Here is an 11,697-nt window from a genome sequence, read left to right as displayed (position 1 = left end):
GATTTAGATTGGATATAAGGAAGAAATTCTTCCCTCTGAGGGTGGTGAGACACTGAACCAGGTTGCCCAGAGAAGCTGTGGCTGCCCCATCCCTGGCAGTGTTCAAGGCCAGGTTGGATGGGGCTTTGGGCAACCTGGTGTAGTGGAGGGTGTCCCTGCCCATGGCAGGGGGGTTGGAACTGGATGATCTTTGAGGTCCCTTCCAACCCAAACCATTCTATGATTCTATGATTACAGATATGAATTGGGTCCTGGGATCTCAGACTAAACTACGATGGAATTTTGGGGGGTTTTGAGAATGATAGAAAATAGGAAATAATTCTGAATTATTTACTGTAATGTGAAAGACCGTTAATGCAAATCTAAACAAAAACTGTAGTTAATCAAACGGGAGGTGTGTTTTAGGACTGAAAACCTTGGGCTGCGGTGAGGCTGTTAAACTGAGTTACTGTGGAAAGCAGAAGAGGTTAAGATATTTCTATGCAAGTCATCAGGCTAATGCTGGCTCTAGGGTTCGCGGCACCTCGTTTAGGAGATAAAACTTGCTGCTGTTTTGCATCCTTAGCATCTGAACCATAGGAAAGCAATTTGAGGCACATCCCAGTGGTGTTCAGTGGAGCTGATGTGTAATTTAGGGGACCTTCGCCCTTTGGAGGAGCACGGTGCCACCCAGACACGTGCTGCGGCAAAGTCACAGGAGCGCGCCTGGAGAATGAGGCTCCTCTGTACAGGACATTAGCTCGTAAATCATGCTAATATTCCTGCTGATAAATCTTCCACTGTGAAAACCTTTTGATACTTGTCTGTTATTAATGGTGAAAAGGACTTAATTTAGTTGGCTAACAACAGTCTTCCAGTTTTCTACGGAGCGTTCAGCAGTCTAGTGAGATACAGCCCTACGTACACTGCACCTACCCTTTTATTTCTGTAGCAAGACTCCAGAGGATGGCAGGAGAAGTCTCTTCTCTAAAAGTCATGTTTTTTTCTAGCTAATAAATATTGAAATTATGAGAGATTTTGGCACAGATTTTGTAGGTATTACAGTGGAAAGGAAGAGTGAAGGTGGAGTTCATGCAATACCTGATCAAAATTCCTCAAATGATTCGTTTACGTAAGCTGGAGAAAAAAGGCAGAAGGCACTTTATTTGGGTTTATTAGATTTTTGCTTTAAGCTGCCGTTCATTCCTAGTTCTCACAGCTTCAGCAAGGTCCCTGTGAGGAAGATGATGTTGAGTGAATTGTGCCTGTCCTGGAAGGAGGTGGGCAGGAGGTTTTCCATATCCACCAGCCTGCAGCAAATGCTGTCTAAGCATTTGGTCGTTTCAACTGGCCAAGTTTAAAGGCTGTTTATTTGCATCCAAAAACTGTTGCAATGTAAATCTTGAAAGAAATGTTGCTTTATTTTAAAATAACACTGCCTGCAGGAGCACATCCTTACCTCCATCTTCTCTGGCTCATCTCAGTAGCTGTAGGTTAATAGTGAAAAGGCACACGAATATCTGGACAGAGGATGGTGTGCGTTGTACATCTGTAGTGATCTTCATCTTTGAGGCTCCTAATGCAATCGCATATGTATGTGGATATATGTTGTGCAGTTTCATTCTTTTATAAAAATAAACCTTCTAAATATCGCTGTCCAGTGCGCATGATAAACCAGACTGAAAATACTAGTTGTACTCGCTCAAGGTTTTCATCTATAAAGCTTAGTTCAACTTGGTGTGGACTCATAAGGTTATTTATAGTTCTCTGTTCCTCTGTGTTTTCATAATGAAAAAGCTGTCCTCTGATCACGAAGTTGTGATATTCGTGGAGTACATGGTACGAGGTTCAGTGCATCTAGTTTAGGGCTGTCACACAAATAAAGATGAAGAATGTATACTGGTTTTCACATCATGTGGACTTTCATGTTGCTTTTTCACTAAGACTTCTGCAGTGAGGTGCTGCTCCAAAAAAAAGTTCACCCATGTCCTCTCCTTGAGGAGGAAGAAGGAACAAAGAAAAAGTTGGTCGAAAGGAGTTTCCTCAACACCAGCAAACATTTGATTATTCAGCAAAAAGCTGATTTGGATTGCGGTCAAACTAAAGAAACCACTAGGAACCTGCAGTTCTTCGTGAAGTTCTGCGCAGTGTGTCAGGCTTGAAGTTGAGTAACGTTGTCCCGGTTGCCATGTGTCTGTAACTGAGGAATTGTGTAAGTGCTTCCCAGAATTTGGAGGTTTAAGTTTACTTTTGCCTTGGAGGACAAAGCTGCCTACTCTATTTTTTTAATCCTCTCTTCACACCGATTGTATTGTTTGCAGATGTGACTTCATTACATGGCATTTAATAACAGGATTTAAGAAGAAATTATCTTATTTTGAAAAAAAAATTGTCATACAGTGGTGAGCACTGGCCAGCTGTATGTAGTCATGCATGGATTTCCCTGTCTCCTGATGTACCCCCAGTCTGTCGTTGTGCTCTGCAATCAGTTTCCCGACTTCTTGATCATGTCTACGTTTCCCACGCTTCATCGGGCTTTTGGCATCGTCCCCCTTGCTGTAGGTAGACATGGATGTCGTAGGTGAGGTGGACTTCAGAGTGCTTCGAGGTAGACTATAACTTGGGAAATACTGGGGAAAATAAGGTAGTGCAGTTGTGCTTGGAGGTGGTACAGGAGCAGGTGGACTTTTTAGATGTAAAGCAGACTAAGTAAGCTGTATGGTTTGAGTGATCTTCAACACCAAGAAACGTTGTTGAGGTCTCAACATAACTGGGATGTTTGTTGATCGATAGCTTGTGCTGCCTTACAGTTTCTTGGGTTTCTTTGTTCTGCTCACTTTTTTGGTCCAGTTTCAGTTGAATTTAGCTCGTTGGAGCAAAAGCTTTTTTTGTCCTGGTTGTACAGCACCGATGGTGATGTGGTCTGAACCTACAGCTTGGTGTCTGGGTGGCTGCAGTGGACATACTTGTGGTGTTCTGTCCTGTTTCTCTCTCCTAATGATTGTACAAACCAAACTGTAAATACAACTCAACCATCTACTGAGCCAGACTGGATTTTTTTTTTTTTGAGCCAAGATGAATTTGACAAGTATGTTATTGTTGGTCTTGTACAATATTGAGAAATGCCTGGCATCTGTTTCCAACTACATCCTATCAGTAATCGTGAAACCAGACTAGTAACAATGGGAATAAAAAAATGTTTCTTTTACTAAGGAATGATTGATTTTTTTCATATATTTTTCCAGCAGACATACTCTACTTGTGTTCCAGCTGTTATTTGCATAACACTGCTGCTCTAAACCAGTTGTCACAATAATCCTTTGTTGTCACAATAATCCTCTTGAAATCAGTGTCAAAACACATTGGATGTTAGCTGATAAACCAGCCATGAAACTGCTATTTGAGATTTTTACGAAGGTCACTGTTCTGCTGGTTAACACATTTTTGAGACTTTGATTTAGATGCCAACTTCTTGGGATGGCTCCTTTCAAGTTGGAGGTTCGAAAGTATAATATTTTGAAATATGCTGGTTTCTTGCTTTTTTTAGATTACTTTTGAAAACTACTCAAAATATCCTGAGATGAATGTTCCTTGGTGAGAATGCATGCGATTAAAGAGGAGTTTGTTTTCACAAACAGATGAATCCCAAACAGGGAGAATCTGAGTGCGAGGAGAAACGCGCGGTTCTGCTGAGCCCCGTGGGAAAGCTCGAGATCTCTGGGTGTGAAACAGGCTTACACGAAATAAAACTTCCCAAAATGAGCGTGCTGCCAAACGGGTAAGTTCGTGTCCTATTGATCTTATGTTTATGGATGTGATAGAGGAAAGAGAACGTCCAGAGGATCTAAGACACGACTCTGAGTGCTATTTTTTCCTGGTCATACTGGGAACACAGTGCTTGCTCCTCTGAGAGGCAAAACCAGGCTCCAGGACCTTTAAGGATTGGCAGCTCCAAAATGCATTTCTTCTCTGCTGCATCAATAATATTACCAAAGAAATGTTCTAAAATAAAAATATTTGTAGCCTCCTAATTTTGGACACACGTATAAATGTGTCACTGAGGATTAACACCTCCTCCCATACTTTGCAAAGTTTGCAGACCTCTATCTGCATCTCTGTAGTCCAACAGGCAGAACTGGGATTGAATAATTGTTTTAATTACTGATCGGTTGTTTTTGCATATCTGTAATGTCTTCTGGAGTTCAGAACAGATTATGTACGTGGAGAATGGATTATGTACATGGCAGTGGAGGTGATGTCTCAAATCTGGGACTGATTGAGGAGGTGTTGGTATGTTTTACTGTTGGAGACAAGGGCTGCTCAATCTGCTGAAGTGCATCTGTTCAGGTCTTTGGTTTGCTTTTCCCTTCTTCATGAGGAAACAGTGACATTTTTAGAAGAAACACTGGATTCGTTCAAAATTACTAAATGCCAAATTTCTTTGCCAAATTCCTCTGCCAAAATGAAAGATACTAATACTACTTATTAAGTCTGGTCTCCTCAGCTGTTTTTGGTTATGAAATTGCAGCCTTTGCCACAGTTTATTACAGCAGAGCTTTTTCTTACGAGACTCAAACAGGTTTGGATTTGCTCTCCATGTTGTCCTTTCTTCCCTGCTTGTTGCCTCTGAAATTCTCCATTGATTTGTTTCCACTTTTCTATTTTTCTGTTTTATTATCTTTGTAATTTAAATGTGTGTAAAATTAATCAGGAATATGAAGCATAATGTGTATTCTGGTTGAAATGTTTTCCCTCTAACATAAAAACCCTCAAGCCCCTGGATTTGACAGTGTTGCCAAGTCTAGTGATATGGAAATAAATACTTTGGGTTCTTCATATGCTGATACCAGTATTGGATTTCTGCTGCTGAGGAATGGAAATAAAGCAGTATTTAGGATAAGGCTGAACCTTGCCTTTGCTGCAGAGCAGTGTCTGCGTGAAGAACAGCTGAGCAGGTGAGGACTCTTCACCCTCGAGAAGAGGAAACGTCGATGAGTAGATTAAAGAGTAGTAGGAAAAAGGTCGGTGGGCTCTTGAAGCTGAAGAATACAGGAAATTGTGTGTTTATCATTCTGGACGTAAAGTGAATCGCATGAAAAAGAAAGCTGAAGCCAAAAAACGATTGTGAAGTTGTGGGTATTAAAAAATACAGGCCCATAGTGAAATGGCAGATTATTGGAAGAAAATATTACAGGCTCTTAGTTAGTAGAGAGCAAGAAGGTGGATGGGGAGGTGGTGTTATACTGGGTGTGCTTGTGTAGCTCTGCTGGAGAAGTAGCAGCAAAGGTCTGTGACTTCTGTCTTTGACGTTGAAGTTTCAAATGTTCCACTGGCTGCCTTGCCTTCTCGTTTTGAACAGAATTTTTAGGGACGGTAAATATCTTCAGAGCAAGTGGTGGTGGGAAGGCAGGATAGAGAAATCGATCTTTCAAGCACACAGACCTTCTTCCAGGAAATGACTCCTGTGTCCCTCAAAGCTCCGAGTACTTTGTTACTCACCTCTGCCTGCACAAATGAAAGGTGCTGCTGCTCACAAAAGGTGGGTCACCCTCCTCCTTGAGGGAGCCTGGCTGCTGATTTATCATAGAATCATAGAATGGTTAGGGCTGGAAGGGACCTTCAAAGGTCATCTAGTCCAACCCCCCTGCAAGGAACAGGGATATCTCCAACTAGATCAGTTTGCTCAGGGCCTCGTCCAACCTGGCCTTGAACGTCTCCAGGGATGGAGCATCCACCACCTCTCTGGGCAACCTGTTCCAGTGTTCTACAACTCTCATGGTAAAAAATTTTTCCCTAATATCCAACCTGAATCTACCTCCCTCTATTTTAAAACCATTACCCCTTGTCCTATCACAACTGGCCCTCCTGAACAGCCTCTCCCCATCTTTCTTCCTTTATGGGCACTACCATTTGCTCACCTATAATGTGGCCAGGTTGCCTGGTTGAAGGAGAGTCTCGTATACCTGAAGAACATGACCACATCGGGCCATCTAGATCCTTTTGCTAATTCTTTAATTTTTATCTGATCTTGATCTTTCCATTTTCACAGTGGTGAGTTAATCTCCTGGCATCCCAGAAGTGCTGAGGCTTTAGTGGCATCTTGATAACACTTAAATCATGCCATCTGATAACTTGGATGCAAAAATTGTTATATTATAGATGGAATATTACTCAGGAGTGGTTCAGAAGTTAATGGCAAGCAGCATATTCTTACAATTACTTTAAGAATTTATATCTGAAAAATAGGTGGAAGGTGGGACTTACTTTTGTCTTTACTGATGATCAAGTTCTAAAAATTTGAAAGCTATCTGTAAATGTTTGTGCTGAAGTATAGCATTTAATCTCTTCTGCTCGTTGTTAGTGAATAGTTAAATCTGGCCTCGTTATTTTCGACAGAAGAAAATAAAAACAAAACAGTGCCCACTGTTTCTCCTAACTGGCTAATAAACACTATGGTAAGAACATTGGGTAGAAAAAAGAAAAAACATAAGAAACATAAAAATTGATTTTAATGGACCCCTGTCAGAGAGAACCATAATGAGCACAAGTCTGGTAATAAATATTGGTATTCTGCTCCACGGTGCTCGGGACTTCTCGTGTAGAATTGCGTGTAACAATCAATAGAGATTTTAGGGTTTTTTAACAACAAAAATAAGTAAACCTTTGAAATATATAAATACTTAAGACTTGCAATCCGTCAGACAAGCCTGCTGGTTGTGGAGAAATCTGATAAGAGTGCCTGGTCAGTGGCACAGTCGGTTTGTGGAGATCTTGCTCTGTTTTACAGCTTGTAAAACGCTGTGCAATTAATCACCTTAGATTACAACCTAGTCTGTGATGGCTCTCCTTAAAACTTAAGATCACAGACTATAATGTAGACTAAAAGGAGAAGCAACAAAGTAAAATTCGGTTTTCAGTATGCTTGAAGGAAATTGATCTATTAATGAGATGAAACTAATTGTAATAACCTAAGGTTATTCTGCTCTTGTGAAGCTGGCAGAGTTTAAAAGTCAGGGCACGTCATGGCATAATGATTTCTGTTTGGGGAGCAGGAATTTTTATTCAAGCTTTTTAAATAGATGTGTGTATATATACATAAATTAAACTTTCATATTTCTACATGAAGAATTCTAGCTAAATGCGATTGTGAAAGTTTTAATTTGCTGAATGCTCACTCAAGTTGTTTCTAGCCGTTTTGCAGCCTAAGTGCAGCGCTGACAACTGCCTAACTTGAAATCACCTGTTTCTGTTCTCATATTGAAATTGTGGATTGACTCGTTCATTTATCATTCAAGTTGACATTGTCAGTTAATAAAGTGCTGAAGACAGAGCCAGGGTAGATGATGTCAGTATCAGAATAGCTTAGGAATGACCAAATTCTTCGCATTTGCTACCCGTAGGGTGGTGGTTGTGGTAGTTTTAACCTCCGTGCAGCATCGTAAGGAGGTGCCCGTGGTGGGCTCGCGGGCTGTCTGGAGATCCCCATGTTCCTTGTCGGGCAGTTTCCCAAACAAGCTGGAGTGTATTGCCTCATGGTTGTGAAGCGGGGCAAAAAGTGAGGATGAAGCTTGATTTTTATCAATTTGTCTGTTTCCAAGAACTTCAGATTCAGTTACATTTTCAAAAAAAAAAGAACTAAAAGTGTATATATATCCTATATATGTCTTAATACTGTATCAGCTATTGTAGTTTTTCTTTCAGTGTATGCAAACATAACTGTCTTAAACTAATATTTCTCTTTCTTCCAATATTTCTGCCTGAAACATAAGTTTTTCACTCTATTTGCTCATGTCCAAAAGAAAAACTCACTTTTTTACTATTATTGTACTTCTAAGTGTCTTTAGCAGCTCAGAAATTTCAAAATTAGATTTCTTCATTATTCTGCTGTTGGCTGTGGTGCTTCACCCTGGGATGATTTTCTTTTGAGCAGCCTTGTCTTGCTTCTGAGCTGAAAGGGTAACAGAAACCAGGCTTATATTTTCCTGTGCTAAACACTTCCAGCAGAAGATACTTTGGAAGGATGAGATGGTGACTTGGCAGTTGGGATGGCAGCAGGGAACAGTTTTTCCCTGTTTTGCAAAAATCCAAATTCTTTGAGGAATTCCCTCTTCCCTCAGGAGAATCATCCCAGGGTTCCCATCTCCCTGCGGGTTCTGTAGCTGGCAGATGTGCTAATGAAGGGAAATAGTGGCAGCTGGAGGAATTTAGTAAAAGTTATAACATGCCTTGAGGTAAACTGAAACAACTTCCAGTGTGTAGTTGGAAAATCCTGTCCTGCTGGGTGTGGGGTCATGGACAGCGTGACATGGTACTGCATACTGATGAGCATGCATGTGAAATGAAAGTTAAATTTGCCATCTGATTAGTGGGCACACATCCCACATTATGCTAGTATTGACATCCAGCATGGGATGCAAGGTTGCAGTCACAGAATCACTTTGGTTGGAAGGGACCTCAAAAATCATCTGTTTCCAACCCCCCTGCCATGGGCAGGGACACCTTCCACTAGATCAGGTTGCTCAACCATGGTAAGTTGAGTTTTTCCATTTAAAAGCTTAGCTGAACTGGCTAAGGATGATTAGCTGAGGATGTGGATGATTTAGGGACAGCCACCCTCTTGCCACTGGTCTCCCCCTTCTGCAGCCCAGGGGCTGCTGGGGCACACGGCTGGTGTGAGCTCGATGGAGGAACCTGACTTCCATCTCCTAGAGGAGACAACATGTGCAGATGGTCTGTTCTTCCTCTGTAGACTCTGGGAACTGGGTGTTAGTAAGGATGCCGACTTGAATTTGAGAGACTGCAGTTGGTTTTGGCATTTCATGCATGTTTGAGAAGTGAGGTTGGGCAGTTGCCTTGCTTTACCATTGCTCAAACAGTTAAAATGTGTGTTTTCCTGGTGTTGTAGGAATACCCCAGACTTCTCTTGATTTCAGAAGAGAAGATTCTTTTGGAAGCAACATGATCCCGTCTGCCCTCTGTATTTCTTGCAGGTGATCTGCAATTTTCTTTCTAGTATTTCATTTCCCTGCGTCTTACTGAGATCAGAGAAGGAGGAACAAGGAGCCAGTTTGGCCATTCTTGTATTATTAATCTGCCTAAACCTTTTAAGGGTGAATCTGCAGTTCAAGAAGTTCTCCGGGGCTTCAGACAATCTCTGCCAGTTTAACATTACCAGAAACTCTCCAGAATCTCAGTTTAAACAGTTTCCCAGCTATTACAGTTTCAAAGAAAATCTCAAGTGTGTGAAAAGGCGGCGGATGCAGCAGTGTACGGGAGTCTGATAAGAGCCTAGAACAATAACTTGGAGAGGTGTGAACCACTCTGTTCATCTCCGAGGTATTTAATCATAGCCAGTGATGATGGTTTAAATGTCAACTTTGCTAACTGTTTCATTCCTCATACTGTAAAATTTACTGTGAGTGATATCTCACTTTGATGCCACAAGTGGGAGGCATTTGGGAGAGTGCCACTCCTCCTATTTTTCCAATAAGCATCAGCCAAGGCTAAGAAACTTAGTGGAGCTCAGGGGCATACTAAAAAGCGGCTGAAGGAGGTGGGCATGCCACTGCTCTGCTTAACTGCTTTGGATAGATTTCTGGTTTACCGTGAACATCTGATGTGACTTATGTGAATAAAGGGTTATTGGCAATGTAGCTTGGAAGAGATGCTGCTCTTCCCCGTTCAGTTCTTCCTTAAAATTATTGTGTGACAGCAGAGATTTTTCTAATTAAAATGGTATAGGATAAAATCTGAATGAGGTGAAGCATATATTTGCGGTAAGAAGTTAATGGTTTTGGGATGATCAGTTAATGTAGGAGAAAGGGCAGGGAGGTTAGAACTAGATGATCTTTAAGGTCCCTTCCAACCCAAACCATTCCATGATTCTATAAAAGTGTCCTAGAGACCTCTTTGAAACTTAAGCTACTGGTAGCATAAGCTCTGTAGACTTCAGGTCATTTTTTTGAGGAAAGATTCGGTGTATCTGGTGGAACCAAACCACCGGCTTTTGTTTCTTCTGCAGAGCCTGACATTTCTGCTGTTGAAGATGGTCAACTGTATTTACAACCATTATTCTTGGATAAGTAAAGCTGTTTTGCTGATTATTTCAGGAGACCAAGACCACTGTCCCTATGGAGTCATCCTGTGGTCTGCATACAGCTCATAGACCTTATGAGTAATAACACTAATAAAATCCAGCATCTCTTTAATTTTTGGAAAATTGTGTTTATTTTTGGTTGGTCTTCTCAACAATTACTGTGGCTGTGTTTGTCCTCTGTAAGGTGGTGCTCCTGCTCCCGTGGGGGAAGATGCTAAAACACCGACCGACTGGGGACAAGCCCAGATGCATCGCTTTCCTGCCAGCTAAACCAGAGCACTTACTCCTGTAAATACTATAGTCATCCAGGCTGACGGCACTTAGCAGTGATCAAAGTATGCTTTGCATGGCACTTTCCTTTTTTATAGTTTAATATATTTAATTACTGTTTACACTGACTGGAAAATGGTTCATTAGATGGATCTTTTGTAGGTGTTAATATAAACAGATTAGGTTTGAGCTACAGTTGGCATTTGATGTGAGTCTGATGTATTAAGCCCTTCGGAAGGGCTTGGGCAACTCCACGTGTTCTTTGCTTCTGTACTACCTTGTTCTCAAAAGCTTCAGAGTCCAACTTTGCCTGGCTTGGAGAGTGCCTGGTCCTACTTAAAGGGGGCCTACAGGAGAGCTGGAGAGGGACTTTTTACAAGGGCGTGTAGTGACAGGACACGGGGCAATGGCTTTAAACTGAAAGAGGGCAGATTTAGATTAGAGATAAGGAAGAAATTTTTCACTCAGAGGGTGGTGAGGCACTGGCACAGGTTGCCCAGAGAAGTTGTAGATGCCCCATCCCTGGAAGTGCTCAAGGCCAGGTTGGATGAGGCTTTGGGCAACCTGGTGTAGTGGAGGGTATCCCTGCCCATGGCAGGGGGGTTGGAACTGGATGATCTCTGAGGTCCCTTCCAACCCAAACGATTCTGTGATTCTGGAGTGATGCTTGATCAATGCCTGGGGACAAAATCCACACAGGATTTTAGATGTTTCATTCCTTTCATAACAGAGGGAAGGCTGTGCATGTGGGGCAGTGGAGCAGCACACACGTGCTCTGTGTTGGTCTGACCTTCAGGCCACTTCTCTTGAGTTTTAACCCCTGACAATGTTGATTTTCATATTGATGAATGAAGTGAAAGCATGTTTTGGGTGCCTGTGTAGAACAGTCACCAAAAGATCGGTCTTACACCGATTTCTCATTCTAAGCCTTTTATTTCTGAATATCTTTTAACTTGTGGCACTAAGCTCTCACAAATCTCGTTGAGTTTTCTGCAGCTTGTCTTAGAAACAAAACATGCAGATGCCTGGGTAATAGGAAGATGATGCTTGTTACTTCAGATTACTTGGAAATAACAGGAAGATGATATATTTAAAAAAAAAAAAAAAGGAAAGAAAGGAAAAAAAAAAAGTATTACCTTCTCTGGTAGAAGTGTCTACAAATATCCAGGCATCAATCTTTATTTCAGCAGATTCAACAGATGTGGCAGGAAGAGTTATTATATAGCATAGTCCTCCTTTTATTAAAAATAAACTAGGCTAGGCTTTTTCATAGTTTCTTGTGGAGATGCTACAGATTGTTTATGCTGCGTCAAGATAAGAAAACTTTTTATTGGAAATAGTGTTTCAAAAAC

General features: G+C 41.4%; 1 protein-coding gene across 1 annotated transcript in view; it reads left to right on the top strand.

Moving 5' to 3' along the window:
• The first annotated feature begins 1,767 nt into the window (after positions 1-1,767).
• MGMT (O-6-methylguanine-DNA methyltransferase) overlaps positions 1,768-11,697 on the top strand; it is a 149,930-nt gene continuing 140,000 nt past the window's right edge. The window contains exons 1-2 of the mRNA XM_086616793.1: positions 1,768-1,818; positions 3,618-3,757. Coding sequence (XP_086472919.1) covers positions 1,768-1,818; positions 3,618-3,757 — 191 coding nt within the window. The remainder of the gene's footprint in view (positions 1,819-3,617; positions 3,758-11,697) is intronic.

Source organism: Tauraco erythrolophus, chromosome 9 (assembly GCF_009769465.1).
Source record: "Tauraco erythrolophus isolate bTauEry1 chromosome 9, bTauEry1.pri, whole genome shotgun sequence".
In the NCBI taxonomy this organism is placed as follows: Eukaryota; Metazoa; Chordata; class Aves; order Musophagiformes; family Musophagidae; genus Tauraco; species Tauraco erythrolophus.
The sequence above is the reverse complement of the archived record's forward strand: the minus strand, read 5'-3'. Positions and strand labels throughout refer to the sequence as shown.